This window comes from Rhipicephalus microplus, chromosome 10 (assembly GCF_043290135.1).
Source record: "Rhipicephalus microplus isolate Deutch F79 chromosome 10, USDA_Rmic, whole genome shotgun sequence".
Lineage (NCBI taxonomy): Eukaryota > Metazoa > Arthropoda > Arachnida > Ixodida > Ixodidae > Rhipicephalus > Rhipicephalus microplus.
In genome coordinates, this window is record NC_134709.1 from 8,744,022 (window position 1) to 8,765,699 (window position 21,678).

At 47.3% G+C, this 21,678-nt stretch overlaps 2 protein-coding genes across 2 annotated transcripts in view; one reads left to right on the plus strand and one right to left on the minus strand.

Moving 5' to 3' along the window:
• Positions 1-21,678, plus strand: part of LOC119181229 (rho family-interacting cell polarization regulator 2-like) — a 336,392-nt gene that overhangs the window by 113,193 nt on the left and 201,521 nt on the right. The window lies entirely within an intron of this gene.
• The window catches only part of LOC142774558 (uncharacterized), a 76,331-nt gene that overhangs the window by 52,289 nt on the left and 2,364 nt on the right, over positions 1-21,678 (minus strand). The window contains exon 2 of the mRNA XM_075874994.1: positions 18,163-18,261. Within this exon, the coding sequence (XP_075731109.1) occupies positions 18,163-18,261 (99 nt within the window). The remainder of the gene's footprint in view (positions 1-18,162; positions 18,262-21,678) is intronic.

Genomic DNA, 21,678 nt, shown 5'->3' on the forward strand with positions numbered 1-21,678 from the left:
TTGGATTCACGTTATGAGGCATGATCCCGACTAAAAAGTACCACGTGCGCTGAGTCCAGGTGTCTTCCTTCTGTACAGCAATTTTCTTCGCGCAACTCAGTTGGAAAAAAAATTATTTTCTGCGCTTGTTGAAAGTGTTTAAATTTTTTTCTTCTGTAGCCAACACCGCCTTCTCCATGCTCTTCTAAACATGCTCTGCGTTAATGAAGTCAATGCATGCCAATTTGTTTCTTGATGGAGCTTTTCATTTCGTGCCGAATTTCAGTTGAGCATGCAGAACACGGTGAGGAATGGTTTTGATCTTTTTGAGGTGACGTTTTCAGGACATGCACCAGCATGAGCGGACACCATGGCAGTGGTGGTAGTGAATTCACTCGGCTTTGTAAGAACTGAAATATGTTGGGAAACTGCAACGCACTGCTGCTGCACCAACTGCTAATTTCTGTTACTTCGTCATTATTAATGCAAATTAGCGTCTTGTGAAATGCGTCCCGGTATAGGCTACGAGAGCCGTTCAGCAGCACGGGTAGTTCGCGGTCGATACGCATGACAATCGCTGCCGAAACCTTGGCGGCTATTTCAAAGTTGTGGCCGCGTCTTTATATCATGTGGTTTGTACGCTATTGCAGCCAAAGTATAGCTTCCGGTGGACCGCATCACCGTTGCAGTGACATTATGGCGGAAAATAATCAATTTCGAAAATTGGTCCGAGACTAATCGGGCTCACCACCTTGTGTCCGCTGTAGCGTGAATCGAGTGGACTTCTGGTAGGCGTGCGACTCCCTCTCCTTGTGACATCACTATGTTGATTTAAGTGCATAAAATCCGCCGGTCCTTCTCCAAGCCCACCCATTCTCTACCACGGCTTGGAGATGTGAGGCTCACCACGTCGATAGGGCACCAGTCGATACCATTGTTCGGTGCCAGGCCCTTCGAGCTCTGACAGCATTGGTGGTCACCACCCAACTTTCCGGGTCTTGTGCGCAGCATGATGTTTACCGACAACGTTTTACTGCGGTAGATTCAACATCCTCTCGGGGCCACGCCGTCGTCGCTTGCCTTCAAACGACACAACTGTTGAGAGGCGCGACGAACTTGGTGGCCGTGTGGGAATTAGTGGTCTTGAAGTACCTCTCGAGGCAATCCCTGCCTGGAAACGCCTCGACCACTCTGCCAACCTTTAATTAATTGCAGCGTTGACACGTTGTCTTGCATAAAGCTGTAATCACACGACACACGAAATCGTGATTCGACTCCGGGAACCGCGACCTACGTCACCATACGTCACCCGTTCCCGCGTCTCCGCTTCGGTCCGCGTGGAGCGATTCGTGCAACGACGGAAGACGAAAACACAGTTTGAATGCTCGAGGAGCAATGCCAAAATCCTCGCTTGTAGCGTGGATTCTACCCAGTAGCGTGAATGTTGCCTGCGGAGGGGCCTGAATAACGCCGCCTGTCACGTGACCGATCCGTCCGCGATCTCGTTCGTCGCATGAATACAACTTACCAATCACCAAGTCCCCAACGCACAGCTGGGATGAAGACGACCACTCGCAGTGGAGATTGATTGATATGTGGGGCTTAACGTCCCAAAACCACCACATGATTATGAGAGACGCCGTAGTGGAGGGCTCCGGGGATTTCGACCACCTGGGGTTCTTTACCGTGCAACCAAACCTGAGCAAACGGGCCTACAACATTTCCGCCTCCATCGGAAATGCAGCCGCCGCAGCCGGGATTCGATCCCGCGACCTGCGGGTCAGCAGCCGAGTACCTTAGCCACTAGACCACCACGGCGGGGCCCGCAATGGTGATCGAAGTGCACGAGAAACTACATTTCTTTCTTTCTTCTTTTCCACAGTCGGAGAAGCTCGTTCTTATCCGTCACATGCTTTGGCAAGTCATGAGCTGCAGGCAGACATCCGCTAGTCCTTTCTGGTAGCCACATGACATGCTTGTCGCATACGAGGTGCGGTATACATATAGTGTCAGTGTCCATTCATCTTCAGTGTCCTCGCAGTGTTGTGTCAGAGGGCGGTGATGTACGCTAACATCTCCGTGTTCTTGAGATATCAATGAGAGGCAATGCGCAATGCGGAAGTCTCAAAGAGAGGAAAGTTCCAGTGCAGTCTTTCTTCACAAGTTTTCGGCGTCTGTTGAAATAGGCTCGACCAAATCTATGTGTTGCCCCCTATAACTGTCCGCTCATTTCTCCTCTGAAGGGGTGACTAGCTAGTCACGCGTCACGTGTTGGGTTTTGTCTCTCGATATGAGCATCGAAAATCAACATTAGCTGCACTTCAAATTCTACATTTGTTGTTTGCTGTAATCTATATTCATTGCCAAGCCTACTTGCAGCAATTTTCATCGCCATAATGATTGACCGAATTGAAAAAAAAAGGCAGCATATCCACGGAGTGAATGATGTAGAGTGGGGCGAAGCATCCGTCCGTACATTCGTTTTTGCTTCCGTCCGTCCATGCGTCCGTCTGTGTGACCGTCCGTGCGTCCATCCACCCGTCTGTGCGTGCGTCTGTCTGCTCGTGCGTCCGCACGTCCATCTGTGCGTCCGTCCCTGCGTTCGTCCATGCATCCACCCCTGCGTCCATCAATGCGTCCATCTGTCCGTGCAGCCATCCATGCGTCCGTCCATGCATCTGTCTGTGTGTCCGTTCGTCCACCTATATGCAACACTCTAAGCACTACTATCTCGCGTCTTTTCGTCATATATTCCCGATATATAAGCACCGCCATCCAGCGGACATTCCAAGGACTAAACGAGAGGTGGCACACACGCACTTTCTTACGGCTTGCGCTTCGTGTCTACTTCCTACCTTTAATCACCTCGAGTTCATGGTATATACTAGCTTCCTGTATTCATGGCACTGCGGCCCAACGCTCGCTAAACCTTTCTAAAACCAAGGAGGTTATAGCTAGTGAGTATAATGTAGCAACCCTTTCTTGTCAGATAGTACTCAATGTACATGCCAATGGCTGCTAATGTGGAATGAGAGACAGGAGAATTCGGCTTTTAGTTAACGCGCACGCTGCGAATTTGTTATTGTTCAACAACGCACAGGAGAAATCTCCCAACGGCACCACCTTGCAGGTCGAAACGTAAGACTGGTTACACACTGCAACAAAAACTACTACGAGGGACAAACGGGTGCTGCTTTAAGGAGCTTCGTTTGGAAGCTTCGTGCCCAGATATAGAGGTGGCCGATTCTAAAGTGGTGGACACAATGGCCGTCCTTCTACGGCCCTTGGTGCCCCAGCATCGTCAATCTGTAATGAACCGCGCTTGGAAACCAATAACTGCCGCAGTGTTGCCAGCGCATCTCAGAGACTTTGTCTGGAGGTTGGGCTGGGGCTTGCTCCACCCGCGAGATCGGTTGCAGTGATGGCAGGTGGTTCGCACTTCCACTTGCCCCAACTGCGTCATGGTAGAGACCAATCGACATGCGACGTTTGAATGTGTGGTTTCCCGCCTTTTTCGGCGTGCGGTTAATGCTGGTTTTCGGGGACAGGGTGTGCGCACTTTCGTGTCCAACGGCCGATTTCCGCGTAGCCGCTTCTCCGCTCTGTTAATAGCTGCGGGGCTGTTCAGCCTTTGGAGAAACCGATGTGAGGCCGTAGCTGCCAATTGCCGCCGGCGTGCTTTGTGGCCGATACTGGGGAGAATGAGACGAGAAATCCTCGCGTTCCTCTCCGAGGAGCTTTTCTTCCTCGGGGAGCACGAGTTTCTGCGACATTGGTCATGCTCTTTCGTCAAGGTGGAACACAAAAGGATACAACTCATTTTACGACCAACTTGCTGCTAAGCAGCGCCCGTTGAGTTGTTTCATATGATTTCATTTGTTACATATCGTGTTTTATTGCATCTATTGTATCGTTATACCATTGTATCATATCGAATTTAGTTCTTGTGTACATATATGCCAACGTTGTCATGTATATTAGAGCAAATGTCTTCACTGTAACGTAGTGATGTTAGTCGTGAAATATAGATGTGCCGAAGTGTATGTGCCCTGTTACTGGAATTGTATGAATGAAGCCTTTGTGTTCTGTACTTGCTGTAAATAAATTTTTTCTAAACTAAAAAGAATAGACAGTTACCGCATGAGTGACCGATCCTTGAACACAATGGGTGATATTTGTTATCTGAATCAGCCGACAAGTTGACATTGGTGACTCACGTTGTCGTGTTTATAATTGAGATACAAATTCCACCGAATAGATATTATCTGTTGGCGCTCTGAGCACAGTTGCACAAGCTTATATTTTATAAACCATAATAGCATCACCGGTAATTATGTGAAGCGGTATTAAAGGCCCCTTCCTTGTGTCAGCATGGCGGCCGAATAGAACCGTGGCAAAAAAAAGCAACTCTGATTACGTTGAGCATATGGATGTATATCGGCATGCTTCTCGGCACGCAACGCTCATTAAGGTGGTGACGTCCAAGGGACGGTTTTCAGCTCTCCCATAGTAGAGTGCCGAGTACTCTAAATTGTTAAGCACTTTTTCCAAACATACGCTCATGAGCATTTGCTCGGTAAAGGTAAAATATAAGGCCCCCGAGACGGCTTTCTGCTCTCCCATAGTAAAGTAAATCGTACTCAAAATCATTAACAACTTTTTCTACAAACATACGCTCATTGATTGATTTGTGGGGTTTAACGTCACAAAACCACCATATGAATATGAGAGACGCCGTAGTGGATGGTTCCTGAAATTTTGACTACCTGGGGTTCTTTAACGTGCACCCAAATCTGAGAACACGGGCCTCCAGCCTTTCCGCCTCCATCGGAAATGCAGCCGCCGCAGCCGGGATACGATCCCGCGACCTGCGTGTCAGCGGGCGAGTACCTTAGCCACTAGACCACCGCGGCGGGACCACATACGCTCATCGTGTGTAAGCTTCACGGGATGGGTTTATGCTCTCCCATAGTTGAGTACCTTCGCTAAATTGTTAACAACTTTTTTTACACACACTTCTATGGTACACGGTGTATCAAGATTGTGGGGCGACGCTCCCTATATCATGGGTCATGCGTCCGCGATGTATGTAGTAGTAGTAGTAGTAGTAGTAGTAGTAGTAGTAGTAGTAGTAGTAGTAGATCGCCACCTCCACGGCCGGACTAGAGGAGCGGAACGCGCGCACTCTTTTCGATTGAGGAGAAAACCCATGCACGTTAATCATAAATAAAAAATAGTTTCTGATAAAATAACTTACATAGATGAGTATTAGTGACTTAATCTCCAAAAAATTTTGCCTTGAATTTGATGCTCACCAAAAAACTAGTATCAGAAGGACGCACTTTGAGCACTCTGACCAGAATGGGTTGCCACATTAAACTCGCTGGGCGTAACCTCCTTGGTTTTAGCAAGGTTTAGCGAGCGTTGGGCTGCAGTGCCATGAATATAGTGAAATAGTATATAGCCATGAACTAGAGCTGGTGAAAGGTGAGAAGTAGACACGAAGCGCAGGCCATAAGAAAGTGCGCGAGTGCCACCTGTCGTTTAGTCCATGGAATGTCTGCTGGATGGCGGTATTTCTATATGCTGAATATATGATGAAAAGATGCGAAATGGCGGTTCTTGGAGTGTTCACTAGATGAACGGATGGATGAATGGACGGATGGACAGACATATGCACGGACGGACGCACAAATGGATATATGGACGGACGGACGCAGGGACGGACCCATGAATGGACGCACGGGCGAATCTACGCACGGATGGATGCATGGACGGTCGCACAGATGGACACACAGATGGACGGAAGCAAGAACGAACGGACGGACGGACGCATCGCACCACTCATCATCATGCGCTCTATGGATATGCTGTGATATTTAACGACGATAGTCTTTCTTGGGGTACTTCAACGCAAATATTTTATCCGTCTTTCTTTCTGTCTGTCTGTCGTACATTTGTCTGTTTGTCCACTGTAATGATACCCTAAACGGCACTAAACGATACCCCGAAGAGCCAACCCCATCCGAAGCACCGACCAATATTGCTCAAGCTTCAGCGTTCATACTTGTGCGATTGTCAATTAAAAAGAAATAATTGCGCATATCTGACGCACCATAACAACACGTCTATATTCTGTATGTGTGTCTTTACACTAAAGAAAGCATACATAAGTGATTAAGAACCTAGCGCTTATCACGCTGCGCTGACAGTGCAACGCGATGCTCAAAAAAGGCAAGTGTTTCCAACGCTTTGCTAAGACGACATGGTGGTGGCACCTGCTCGTCGCTTTGCGTTATACACCTTATCGCCTCCGAGACAGGGGCGCACGCCTTCCTTCCTTTTCGAAGATAACTGCCAGATAGCGCTCGTGTCTAACGTGCCTCGATGTGCTCATTCCCCTTCGCTGCACGGATCGAGACATTCTAACGCAGCGCCTCCAGAATACAATTCACCATTTTTCTCACGCAGAACATCAAATAAACGTTTTGTTCACTCTCTCCAGACGCAAGACTCTTTCGACGACATTTGCAGTGGAACATGCAGATACGGGGCCTTTTTTTTTTTGCAAGGAGCACGATCGCGCACGCCTCCGTGCGTGTGAACACCCGTATTACCTTGAGTCGCATCAGGCAAGCCACTCCCATGTTTCCTTCTCCAGGCTCGGTGAGGCCCACACGACTGCTGCGTGAATCTTGTACCCCACGGTACACGCTTAGCGTGCACAAGCTGCGCGAACTAGGTGTTGATATAGTTTAAAGCGCGACTTTCTTGAAAACGAACGCAATAAATAAGGCAACAAGGGTTAGCGTCCTCCCACTTTAGCCGCCCAGAAATTAGTGTTTTGCCGGCGGCGCGCCCACCGACTCGTTTTCGGGGATGCCTGCCTGGAAATTATGCCAGCGGAAGCCGTATGCAAATGGCAACCACAAGACGGTTCCAGATTCACAGGAATAATGGGCTGCGTTGTTTTTGACGATCAAAGCAGCGAACACGGCGCCACTCATCTCTTGCCTATAGTCTGCAGCACGCATGTAGCGTACGATATGCGAGGAAGCAGGGCGAGCAGCTGCAACCGAGAATTACAAGGCCACAGCCAACACGTACGCACATCTAGCGCATCGCACATCTTTACTCCATCTGAATTCATCCCTCGCATCGCACCTGTAAGCGTCAATGGGCAACGCTTCTTCAGAGCGACCGACGTGGTAGTTTCGTTTCAAGTGTAGCGCGGAGAGGCTCAAATCACATCCAACGGGCGAAACGATTTCGCTACGTTGAGCGAACCCCCTCTTAAATGTTGGGTTTATACTCTTGGAGCTATATGCTACAGTGTAACGCGGTTGTTCCAAATCCGGTACGGCTGCATAGTGCGTGTATATAATGGCGTAGGAGCGATGGAACGGGTCGCATGCTATAGTTATAGGCCTATTCAGAAGTACGCGCGTTGATGTCCCTATCATCGAGATTCTAGGTCATATTTTTCTGGCTTGGTAGCAGTACCCTAGAGAACAGACATTTGGTCTAGTTGATTTGCTACGTTCAACGAAGCCATAGCGCTGATAAGACAGGGGCCGAAGAAGGAGGACGGGACGTGCGGTGCTCACAACGCGCGCTACTCACACTGAGAATAGTTGATAATGCATACTCTGTCGGCTTTCCGTGGTCCCTGCCTTATCAGCGCTATGGATTCACTATAACAGTATAGCTTCTACGTGCCTTCGGATTCATAGAGAAACGTGCACGCGCGGAAAACGTGGTGCCTGTGACCTAAGCTATTTGACCTGAGTTTGTCTAACGTAAACCTCGCAAGTGTGTTGCAGCCTGCAAGGACTCAAGTGCGTTGCGGCCCAAAGTGCGTAGAACTAAAATATTTTCTTGACCCGAGGCCACTATCAAGGGACATATATCTTGTTTAGTACTGCAAGTTTTATTCACCTATGTGTATTTATGGTCTAAAGCAAGTATTGTTCATAATGGTACGGAACTCCAACCACTCAAGTTACAAGAGAACGAAGACGTGGCAGTTAGAAATGATTTGTGGCAACCATAACCCAACTCTCAAGTCTCTCAAGTATTGCCGCGGCACGCGCCCAAGCGTGCTTTACACGTCCGCATTCGCGAAACGAAGTGTTAGGTCAACATAGGCTGTGGATTATTAGTCTGGGATGAGATGCGCACAGGAGATGCCAATGGAGTAATTTACCGGTGCAGTGATGACATATCTATAGAGAAAATTTATTAGAAGTAGGCAGACAGCTTGGCCTGTGCTTGTGTGCAATAGCCTATTAATAGTCAGTGCTCAATGTGCCGCCGACCTCCACTCGAAAGTCTACTCGCCGAACAAATGACTGTATAAGAGATGATAAACTTTTGCACGAAAGGCAATCTGTTAACCGACCAGACTGGCTTTATGAATCTGAGAATCGGACAGCGAAGGGTTGCCAGAAAAAAATAAATTTTATGCATGCGTGTTTTTTTTAACAAGTTCCTGCACGCCCTCGACGTGATCTCTGAATACGTATAAGGTCGAGAAGGGCAGTAAATCTGGCATTCAAGTAAAACAGCATTCACTTGGGTGATTCGCCAGTTGCCTGCCTCTATGTGTCCTTGTTACCATTTCAAGCAATGTTATAGTATATGCGCCCGCTCTATTGCAGAACACACTTGTGAGAGTTTTGCGAGATTTACCCATGAGTGTGCACTGTTTTCTCCATAAAAAAAATGGAAGGGTTGTAGGAGAGCCACTTCTCGACCACTCACCACTGAGATTCTTACGATTAGAATGCAGTGCAAAGACGTGGTGTGCGGAAGGAGGGGGGGGGGGAAGCCCCATCACCTCCCTCCAGTCTTTATAAAGGTGTCAACTTCTCTCCCTGATTCACATACACACACACACACACAAAAACGCTCAGCTTCGTACACTTACCATGAATGAGCTTGTCAACGAGCATCTTCACATGAACGCAACTCCACTTGTAAACCAGCAAGTGTTACACTCAAATCAACCGCATGAAATACACAGTCGACAAAATGCTTCCTTCTTTCCAAAGGGGTTCTCCAAGCCTATCGTGATCAGATCCGGTTTCAATTCGATTGAGAAGCGACCCGTCGCTTTCAGCTGGAGGTCTCTAGCTTCCTAAGAGAAAGGCATTTGAAACTGCACAAATGAAATTGCGACGCCGTGCACGTCTTACGTTTCCACACCGATAGCATACAAATCCGTCCGGGCCAGCCAACTCTTTGAAGCTCCGGAATCGGGAACCCCTACAGTTGTTTGCATCTCGGCGGTGATAATGGAAGCAGGAGCTTCCAAACTTAGTCGTCTATGGGACATATAGAGTCACAAATATTCACTCTTAATAAGAAAAAGAAAAGAACGAATAGAATATAGAAAAAAAGAAGGAAGAAAGAAAAAAAAGAAAGACCTGAAACTTTTCGGGACTCACACCGGCAGAAAGAAGTCAACGGTCTGCCATAAAACGCTGTCACTTTGCCTCGCCTCTTTAGTGGCTTTGCATACCAGCTTCGAGCTATGACGATCACGCGCGTTGTCGCAGCTACCTAATTTAGGGAGGATAATTTTAACGGGTGTGCCGCAGCGAGATTGAAATCATTGCGCGTGTGACGTTTACGCACCTTCATAAACCTTGCGTGGCCACACCTGGCCAGACCTGACCAGCAGGAACGTCACGTTGGACGGGTGAGAAGTTTTACGGTACTGAGGTGAGCTGTATGCGTTATTTCTGGGACAGTAAGGGATGACGACGCCTAAATTTTTATCGGCCCTCAAGACCCCGCATGGTGTAGCGATGTTGCATCTTTTTTGTTGTTGTTGATGTTGTTGTTGTTGTTGTTGTTAGTAAACTGAATTATTCTGGACTGGGGTGGAGATAAGTTCTTCTTCTTTTTCTTCTTCTTGTTCTTCTTGTTGTGCTTCTTCTTCTTCTTCTTCTTCTTCTTCTTCTTCTTCTTCTTCTTCTTCTTCTTCTTCTTCTTCTTCTTCTTCTTCTTCTTCTTCTTCTTCTTCTTCTTCTTCTTCTTCTTCTTATTATTATTATTATTATTATTATTATTATTATTATTATAGCTGTTCTTGTTAAACTTGTAGTAGTAGCAGCAAGAACCTGATGTACGAGCAGCAAAGGTATAGCTAACCGAACCACAAGAGGTGCTGGATATTCATTTCAATTTAGCCTTATGACCGATAGCAAATCAAGGGCATAGCTCTGCGAATACACGCAAGAACGTTCGAAATACAGAAATACGCAACACCCAAAACAGCAACACCGCTCGCGCGCTAACGTGCCGCGAAACCGTGAAACAGAGAAGCCGCTGGACACGAAATCAAGGGTTCGCCAGAACAGTGAGTGCCGCCTCGGCAGCAAGCATGTCATCCATCGAGTTTCCTAGACACAACTATGGGGGACTCTGGCACTGCGATCGTTCAACCACCATATGAATGATGGTTAGTACACAAATTTGCTTAGTATTCGTGCTTGCGTCTTCAAACGCACTTGTGGCTTGGTTGTTTGCTGTGTTTTGGTTTGGTTTCGAAAAAGAAAAGAATGAACTCTTGTGAACGTCGTGGCCCGATTCGAATTGGTGAGCCTAAAATGTTCAAGATGGTGAAGCGTAACTGCTAATCTTTTCAGAACTTCGTTTTGCCACCAAGGGGATTTGGGCGACACGGAACCAAACGGAGCCGAAAAAAAAACAAAGATCGGACACATGCGTGTACTACCCGTCACTCTAATGCTGGCTGAAGCGCCGTGAGTAGCAGCTCAGTAGACCAGCGTCTTCCCCAGTGTCTTTATGGGAAACCCTATGATGTTATCAAAGCCATCGCGCGAGCACATTGTATCTCCCACTGAGCGCGAAAAGGCGTCGTGACTGGCCGTTGAAAGGTGTACCTCCGGCATCCCAGCTGCAGAGCCATTCGAGAAAACCGAATTGGACATTCGTATCGCGTCGACTTCGAGACGAACGGCACCGGCATATAGGGCCACGCAAGAGCAGTTCGGGTAAAACTGACTCCGTATGGCTATAGCGTTAATGGATTACGGGCGGTGAGATGAAGCGCCATGGACGGATGCTTTAAGAGTGTTGGTGGACAGGAATGCCTTCGGTATGTAGCTCCGTGTCTCTACATTCACGCTGCCTTCATGCCTGCGTTGCCGACATGGCGTATTACTGGAAGGCGTGCAGAGACTCAGAGACTGGCGGACGCTGCGGAGGCGGCGACCTTCCTACTTGTGTGGTCCCGGACTCGCCGGACAAGCGTTACATCGGGTCTCTTGCTTTTCATTGGTTGTTTTTCCTTCTAAGGCGCGCTTCCGTAACGCTTAGTGCCGACTTCGATCACGCCGCGGCGTGTCTACACAGCCTCCTTCTCACTCTCTCTTTCGCGGATAATGGATTAGTGATTGGGTGGCTTAGCAAGCCTGCCCGGGCTTTCGCGCATGTATCTGCTCATAAAGGCTGCGTTTTATGCTTCATCGCGTACGTCCATGCGTTAGCTGCGTAGCGCTTCTGTACATTGTGTACACCTAACATGACTGGGCACAGCTTCATGCAGTAATGCCTACGGCGACACGGACGATTAGGCACTGCGCTTCCTGTACCATGTTTTCGCGGGCTGTCCGACTGTATTCTACCACCTTTTTCTGTCTTTGTTTGTTTGTTTCTTTCTTTTTTTCTTTTTTCCATTTCTCAAGTCACGCGGTATTGAGTATGTCGTAACGCAAACGGTTCCATTTTCACGCCAACAGCGTGAATGTTAGGCAGTATCTGTACATGTCGAGCTTGACGTCTTGCGCGCAGAGAATGAATGCTGTGGACGTGCAGTCGAGTCCGCGTGGTACGGAGCCTATTAATTCCGAGCGCGTGAAGCAATGCGCCACCGTAGCGAGAACAATGGCAGATAATAGCGTTTGCTTCATAGTTTCAGTAACACCTGCATGCTTGAGCGCATGCGCTTATTGGCAGCAACATTTCGATCGTATCGCCGGTCATATGCCTTTCGATCATGTCACCGCTGGCATTGATTGTACTCTTACACAGTATTTGTGTTCGCAATGTAACCACATCACGACCACGTGACAATACATGTCTTTCAGGCATAACCGATAATTATAAGAATCTCTTGTGATAAGATAATATATCTTTGGATCATTTCAACGGAATATAGTAGTGTGTTTTAAACGCCAAGAGGCTCCATATCTATATAGATGTTCTAAGTGATTTCACCCGCCCCGCGACGGTGGTCTAGTGGCTAAGGGACTCGGCTGCTGACCCGCTGGTCGCGGGATCGAACCCCGGCTGCGGCGGCTGCATTTCCGATGGAGGCGGAAATGTTGCAGGCCCGTGTACTCAGATTTGGGTGCACGTCATTGAACCACAGGTGGTCGAATTTTCCGGAGCCCTCCACTACGGCACCTCTCATAATCTCATGGTGGTTTTGGGAGGTCAAACCCCACAAATCAAGCAATAGGTGATTCACCCGTTCAGGAAAATCACATTATGAAGGCATTCACAGTCCCAGTAAGTTTGACGAACCATCGGTCATGCAATTTTCGCATGTTTCTGCTCTTCCTAGTTCACTTCAAACCGTCCGTGTTTCAACATGGTGTTGTTGTAGCCATATGAAGTGAAATCGTGCAAACACATCCTAATTTGCTTGTCCACTTAGGATGTACAGCACTATCCTGTCCGTCTGACCTGTGTTTTTTTTTTCGTCCCGCTCATCGCGATTTATTTCACTAAGTATGCATAATCAACTGGCCCAAACGTCTACTCTTTGAACGTATACGCAGCTCTATGAGTTCAGGGTGTCACGCTTTTAAAGATTTAGATCAGAATCGAAATGACGTGAGAGAATTGATCCCAGATCCGAAGGTGGTCAGGGGTCTATAGACATCGCTTTTTGAGTCGACACAAGGTAAGTACGTTTACATAGTCTCTCCGCGTGGCGATCAAACCGCGCATACAAATATTTGTATTTTTAGACACCATCCGTTGTGTGGATAATTGAGGCCTGTGCCGTTCTGTTGACGCTTTCCTGCACCCTATCCAAAAAAATAATTGTTCGCGCGATTTCCTATTTCTCTCTCTCTCCCCCAATGGGTCAGCGGTTTTCGCAGCTGCGACTTTAAAATAAAGGTTTGGGAAAAGGGTGGAGGAGTATGTTAAATACTTTCTTGCGTATTGCAGACACATTTAGCCTCTGCAAAGCGGCTTATGAGTACCGCCTATCAGTGTTACAGCGAACTCTTCTCGAATAAACAAGGAAGTTCGAAGGAAGAAGAAAAAAAGAAAAAGAGAACGAACGGTGCACTCCGTGGGGTGAGACGTTAGCGTCACCTGCACTCCCAAGAACAAAAGGCCCGCCTAATGCTTTTGTACTCTGTTCTCACGGGGTTGTGCTGGGGGAATTGGAAAGAGGAGGGGAGGAGGAAGGCGTTTCGGACCAAATATGGGTCAAGCGTGCGCCACCGACGGTGAGTCTGGGCTACCGCGTTTACTATAGTGCTTGCATTCCGACGGGGCGTTAGGCCACTGAACTGTGTCAAATGGTAGGTTTGGGTGGTCAATATATGTATACGAGGAGGCTTGCAACCTGGTTACGGTGGCTAGAAGGGGAGCTGGAAGCTTCGACCACCATAGCCATGTGTGGTAGACGCTGCACATGACGTGTTTTACAAGACCTACAATGCATTTAGGTATTCGTTACAAGCGATTATTAGACTTCAGAATTGACGGAAGATATCTAAAGAAAAGTTAACTAGGAGAAGCAGTCACGCTGCAGATGCAGCGAGAAGTGAAGATAATATCGCCGTACGGTCGTTGCATGTACTCACTGTGACTAAACGCAACACGACGCCAATAGCCCGCTTAAAACTGGCACGCCAAGGACGACAAGGCAACTTTGACAGTGAAAGGTCCCCTGATCGAAACATCAACCAGCCCGTTTCAGGCACCCTTTTATATTATTCCAACCTATCCGCACACTGAAAGGCTTTTCAGAAAGGATGCTGCTAACAAAAAGACAGGTAGGGTGCAGAAAACAGAAAGGGAGGGGAGAGGACTCATGTTCCCACAAATATACGAAGAAAAATAAACAATGTTAGAGTCAAGCGAACCGCAGGCAGCGTATTCATAACCATCACAATTATCGCCAACCTAACTCGAGAGCTGTCACAACACGTGTTGGGTCGATGCCCCGCTTGCGTCACCCAGGAAATCGTCGCAACGAAGCCCAAGCACGCAAACGACGGATGGTCACTTTTCCTCTCGCTTTAGTACCGGCTTATAAGCGGCAGCAGCCATACGGCGTATACATAAGTTGCTCGACGTGCATTAAAGCATCATCCATCACGGGAGGCGGTCTTGCGAGCACGGCGCGTCGCCTCCACGATTTCGAAGCTCCGTAAGCGTGAACGGCCACAGGCGCCTCTCTTTGTATGCATACTCCGCGCTTGCAGACGCAACGCGAACTCTCTCTGCGCAGACCTTGTGCAAGCTTTCGCTGGTCATCGGTCTTTAGCGGCGTCACTTCTCGCGATTCTCGTTCTTGCACTCTTTCACTCACTTTCGTTTTGAAGTTGTGGGAGCCATAGCTACATTCTAAAAGAGGAAGGACCCTACTGAAAGGCATGCGACCGATAAGCGTTGCGGAAAAGACGTGCGCCCCACAAGTCTTGAGAATAACTCCAGAGGAAAGTGCATGTCGTTGTTGGGAAGTATTAACGTATGCGCATGCGCATCGCAATAATATCTCGCAACGGCCTGCGTAACGAATTACGTTGTTATAGTCATTTTTATGCGTTTTGTGCTTATGTATGTTGGCAAGTAATACTTGCACTGAATCGAGGAATCTTTTTGCCTGAATCCTTTTGTATGTCATCTCTGCCGAAGAGTGGTTTAATCGAGCAAAATGTTAACCGCCAAAATGTTATGTTGTTATGATTGCAGCGCACGTGCGAAAAAGTAGGACTATGTGCTCAGTTTTGGGTGCACGTTAAAAAACCCTAGGTGGTCAAAATTTCCGGAGTGCTTCCGGAGTCCCAGGCGTCTCTCATAGTTATGTGGTGGTTTTGGGACGTTAAACTCCACATATCTATCTATGTGCAAAGAAGTGCACGCCTATCTTTAGTAGCACGAAGACGTTAGGGTTAGCTCAGGGCCCAAGGACACGCGAAATCCAAGAAGCCTCTTGAATAGCTAGACACGGCCCAGATAAGTGCGTATTTTTCCAGGAAAGAGCTTGATTTTTTTTTGTGTAGATAAGATTGCGGGGGAGTGTATACTTTCGTGACGTGGTCATGAGTGCCATTGTGGACGCGCATTGTCCCAGAAGGGCAGTTTATGTCATTTCAGTAAGTCAGTTTTAGTTTGTGTCCGTCCTGTCTGCTTCTACTCTTGTGTCTCGTCCCTAACGCAGTGCATGTTTACGTAATACATCTTGATCGCCATTCGATTTTCACTCCGCATTTGGACAGGGACTTGGTGTACCATGTTTCTCAACCATACTGTGAAGTTTTATCTGCAGGAATAAGAAGGTGTTTATTGAGAAGAAGGAGAGATCGGCCTTGAAAGAGGGTTTCTGGCCTGGTACTCCACACATGGGTAAAGGGAAAGCGGAAAGAATGAGGAGGGTATGATGAGGGGGGACTGTAATATAGCACAATGAGCCACTGCACACAATGTCTCGTTCTGTGTAGTACACGTACAAAAGTCTCCATTATCAGATTCTCTAAAGACGGGAATCTATAAACCTGTCTTGCTTAGAAATGCGAGCAGGCCCTTTAAACTGCGTCGAGCATGATCCACACGTTCCCAAGCACCCAAAAGTTTCTCTTCCGAAAAGGGTCGGCAGTCTAGGTCATCTGTGAGGCACTTAAGATATTGTCCTTCAACTGCGTATAAAGGCCACGCACACAGGATGTGATTAATAGTTTCTGGCGTGTTACACAAGTTGCAGTTAGGATTTTGCTCATGTCATATCATGCATAAGTATCGTCGCGTGTATGCAACACTCAGCCGCAGTCTAAAAAAAAAGTCAATGAAGTCAATGAAGAAAGAGCCGATCTAATGTGCCATCTGTGTGCTGAAAAGCCAATATATGCGTGTTCCATGCCGAAATCAAAACGCTTGGTCAGTCTTCACATCCCTCTCCTTGGCATAGCGCTTCCTGAGCCTAATATGCGAGACACGTACGCTTTCGGCTCGTCTTTGCGACCTCTTCGCCAGGTGGCCACGACACACGCATACAGGCAGTGGTTATGATCATTCCTCACACTCGGTACACTCCTCTATAGCCTCTCTAACCGCTGGAATGCCCCCACTCTGTATTCTCTCTCGTTCCCAACACACCGGACGTCTTAGCCGCAATGTCCTTCAGTTCTCGTTCTGCAATCCCGCCTTGACCGTGTCTTCCATTCTCCCTACAGCGTTCGCTTCCCATGCTTTTCATGCGCAAACGCTGAGATGACTGCTCATGGTCGCGTATCCTGCTTATGTTTCATAATTTATATTCCTCGCTCGTTATCAAGTGATATAGCATAAATTATAACCGATAACGCAACGCCGCTGAAGCGGTGGCCCTGTATCCGCTTGGTGCGTTCGGCGTACACGCCGCAGTTTTTGGCGCACGCGCTCCCTGATGGCCGTTGCGATACGTTTTCACTTGTATGCCCAGATTTCTCGAGAAGGTAGCGCCGTTTATTTCCTCTTCGAAATGTTCGCACCCGCTGCGATAGGCCCTTAAGGCTTCTGTGATGGCGTCAGCGGTTGCACAACAGCCATACCTCTGCCATAACTTTGCTCGCCCAAAAGATTTTTCGGGCTTTTTATATCATTCTTCTCCGATGTATGGGACCGATATGTACAAGAGCTCACTCTCATGTTTGCGATAAGAGACAGCATAAGAGCGGTGTGGGCACCGGTGCATTCAATATGGCGGCCTAAATTCGAACTTTAGGTACGTAGTGTTGTTATGTGAGATTTCACTCATAGCAGCACTAGGAGTAACGAGCCCTATCGATTTAAGAAAACTTGAAATTCAGCAAGACGGTGCACACACACACACACACACACACACACACACACACACACACACACATATATATATATATATATATATATATATATATATATATATATATATATATATATATATATATATATATATATATATATATATTATACGGCAATTTCGAGTGCAAAAGCGCCCATCCTGTCCTCTAGTTTGTGTGTTTTTGCGCTCCCAATTCTCGTCAGTATATCGAAATAAAAAAAAATCACAAGTATCAGTTCTGCCTGTCATTATTATCATCATCATTCGGCTCTCTCAATTATCCTTTGCGCAAGCAGGGTACAGCTGAAAAAAGCACACTACTAGCTCTGGCCTGCCATCTTTTCTTTTCCTCCGGCGAAATATCGCTGCCTCCTCTTCATCAGCGCACTCCTCATCAACTTCCGCTTCTTGCGGTCGATATGCCTGCCTTTGATACCAACATCCTCATCTCCACCGCCTCTCCTCAGGTTTCGCTCTCTATGAGTTAATGAAAACAGTCACAAGTAGCTATATCAAAGCGATAAAGGTGATGTGCGTGTCAGCCCAATGATATGTACTGTACCGCTACTGACGCTGTATAATGCTCGGCTGATAGTGATGCCACCTAAAGTAAGAGCCCTGACAGCTTTGCAATGAGGTGGTCGTTCAATTTGTGGACGAAGACTTTTAAATGGCACATTGTTATTGGTCATGACGTGGACGAAGGCAGGAGTTGGCTTCTTCAAGTTGAAAGTTCTTATTAGGCTGGACTTGTGGCCGTTATACGAAAACTCAAAGTACGGCAAGCATGCGATGCACGCTATAGAATAATATCGGTGGGCAAAGCGTTGGTCGTAGGTATAAACTGACAAGCGGTTAGTCGGCGCTAGCTTTTACACATGTATCATCGAAGATTCCAGTGTTACTACTGGCGGCAGTGTAAGTTCCAGAACGAACTCCTACGTTCGCGTTTAGCATACATGTATAGAGGAACGTTCTAGATTATCCAGAGTTTCTAGTCATTGTGGCGCGCTTTGCGCAAGGCAGCAGTTACACGTGTAAGGGGGTGATAACACGAAAATAGAAGGAAAGCAGCACGCGTGGCAATATAGACAAAGTGTACTCACAGCATCCAGGGCGTTGACTTTGGCTCCGGCTAAGATGAGAGCTCGGGCGGTGTCGACGTAGCCGTTGGCAGCGGCCATGTGCAGAGCCGTGCGACCCTCCTGCGCGAGAGGGGAGGTATATGAGCGCACATGCTTACACACGTTATCACGCTCACTTCTTGGAGATTCTTCAATAACATCAACTCCAACACTGCGCCATTTCTCCTATACACAGTCTGTTCTCTGATGGGAAGATGAACTTGGACTTGTTGACATGCCGTCTTAACACCTATCGGCACAAGAAAGACAAGACACGGAGGTGCTACGCGCACGCAGAGTTTTTTATAAGGTTTAAGGCGTGGACTAACGTCATAATAGTGTGAAAACAGTGATGAAGAAACGGTCGAAATAGACACACGTCTATTCGTTTGAATGAATTTGATGGGTTGGTCTCCAATATCCGTTCACTTTTTCACTCCAGAGCGTGAATGGAATTAGTGACAGTGTTTATTTTAAGCTACTGTCTTTCACTTTCTCAGCAGCATCATCACCGCCATTCGGGTGTCAGCAGAATGTATTCGACAGAATGTACCAAACAATTCAGTTCTTTCTTGTCTTTTAACTGTTCACTTGTTAATTTTGACAACACAACCACAACGTATACAGCAACTACTATGACAAAAATAGCAATAACAAAGTTATGGAAATATAAACACTGCTTTTAACAGCTAGACCAGTAGGAAGAAAAAGAAATGAAACTCGATCTGGTGCTTCAGTAAGGTGAGAAGCTGGAATGGTTGGTAAGGTTCCGTGAAGTGTAGGTAAGAGATGGCGCGACCAGAACGACATAAAGAGGGTAAAAAAAAAAAACGTCTTCACATCATAAACTGAAAAAGGTTGGAGGTAGTAGAAAATGATCGTGTTTGTCGAAGTCGGTCACTGGCCGATCTGTCAGCTGACAGGAGTCGCAAAACTGCCGGCTGAGCCAATCAGTAGCACCGGACCCTGACATCAGCACACCCATTACGGTATTCTGAAGGCTATTTTACATTACCAAATTCAGCATAGCATAACCTAGCGCAACCTTTAGTTAACTAGATAGGGTGATAAATGTCGCTTGTTTTATAAAACAACCTATGGTGGTAGATGATGTGTGCAGTTAGTCCAGAGTCTCGACGTGACACATATAAAAAGTCGTAAATGGTACAGATAAGGGCCAAAGCACACAATCAACACGGAATTCACAGTTGGACCTCAGTGCTTAAAAGCGCCAGGGCCTGCCGGTACTTTTAAAATGAATCGCCTCTCACACGACCCACTTCTCGAAGCTTATCGGAACATCCCAGACTCCTGGGGTCCGTGTTCGTTTTTCGATGTTTGACCCATCATTTTCATTTATGCCAGTCGCTTTCAGCACATCATCTTCATTTTTTTTTCTCTCCCGCCACCCTAATCTACATTTTCTGCGGTGGTCTGCAACCATTTGTCATTATATCTCTACGGGCAAGCGTAGGGACCCTTAGCTCATCGTTAACGGCAAAAAACTCTTGTCGTTATAAATTGACCTTTTGCCCAATGGCTCAACGTTTGGTCCTTGCATGTATCATAGGGATTTGCCTCCATCTTTTGTATTCAGGATATAAGGAAGCACATACGCTTACGCATTCAAACGAAAGAAAATCAAGCAAGGTAAAAAGAAAAAGGGTTCCACAAGAGAGCCGCCAGGAGAGTGAAAAAGGTAACAGCCTTGGAGGGGAGCTGCTGGCCCGCAATTAGCCCTCCCCTCTCACATGCGCCCTTCAGGATACATCACCGCCAGGACGCATTAGCAGTCTTTCGCGATCTAGATGCGAAATATTCCTTCAGCCACGCTTCGTAACGCTCTCTGCACCACCATGAAGGAACGGCAGGATTATTCCTTGATATTCGAGGCAGGCATTTTCAGTGAGGTCATACAATCATTCATATGTTTCGACCACATTTTCTTGATCTTTTCATGATGAGATTAGAGAAGATCCTCATATATTTGAAAAAATTAAATTTTTTAGACCCTTCGTAAGGTAGTCTGGAAGTCGCGAAAGACGTTCGCGCATACTACTTGGTAGCCCCCACGCAGATAGCTGGCGGGAGTTACTTTGTGTTGCGATGGTATATTATACCCTGCAAATTACGCCATCGTAATTATACCCCGCAATTAGCAGCAGTACAGCAGCACATTTGTCAATCTTGAGCCTCGTAACCCGGTATAGGGACTTGTGAACGGAAAAGAAAGCGTTCGCTATTACTATTTATTCTTAATACCATTTAGGTTAGTCAAAGAGCGCTGCACTTGTATCTGATCGTTTGTGAGCGCCGTGACACCGGCACCGCTTTCAAGAACCATTACTTGATTTCCTGCAGCTAGAGTATAGACAATTGTTTCTTCTTTTCTAAATTACAGACTTCGCCCAAAATAGGAGACGAAAGTTTGCAGGTCCGCGGGCTATAGGAACAGTGACTACACCCTTGTGGCATGATTGTCTAGAGCAGACTTACTTCCGAGATTTTATAAGTGAGTCACCATGTACTTTCGCAAATGTGTTATAGTACAGTTATACTATAGATGACGAATGGGGCAGAATAAGATAAGAATCTTCTATCGCGTCCTGTCATGGCAGGTATTGTACGTGTGTGTGCGCGCGAACAACAAAACTCAGTGTACGGCGGGACGATACGCCCCTCTACAAACCGCTGTCCCAGTGGTTACGAAGAATGCTTATCCCATGCGGCCGGCTTGACCCGACCATCCACACCACACACACGGCGTTTGTGTGCGTAGCTCTGACACGTACGGAGGTCCACAAGGTGTGCGCCCCGGCGGTTAAATATAGCGGCGCGCCCAGGTCGAGATGTGCTCGACCAAGGCAAATACTTAGATGCCCCACCGCACAATCGCACAACCCGCTTCAACGCCCGGGGAACACGATGTAAGATGACGTTGATGAGCGTGCCAGGGTCCGCACGCGTGAAAGGCTTCGTGTGGCGGCCATTGTTGCAAGTAGGTCACGTGTCCTCTTTGCGGCTGCGGGTGTCGTCGGTCGTTATGTATACACCAGCCCGCACGTGCTACGCAGCGCGGTTTGCACGGGAACGTGCGAGGGTATCGCGACACTGCGAACGTGAGCGCACTCCGAATAACCTTCCGTTAAACCACCGTTAAGATGACCGCCACCATTGCTCAGTGTCAGATCATCGGGCGCGTTATTCGAAGGTCGCAAGTTCAGACCCTGCCGGGGACAAGTTATCTTGTCGTCCACTTTTCTTTCTTCGTATTTACATCACAATAAGTTCTAATACCATTCCATACACTTCCCCTGTCATTATTGTCGGTTGGTTCACAATAATAATAGAAGCATCGTGTCATAATGCGCCATTTTTTTTTCAAATATGAAATAGACCGATAATTTAAAACGTCCCCAGGACTACGTATTCAGTTGACTAAGAGGAGCGTAGTAACTTGAACTTACGTGTAGTCAGCACAAACTTAGATTTTGAGAT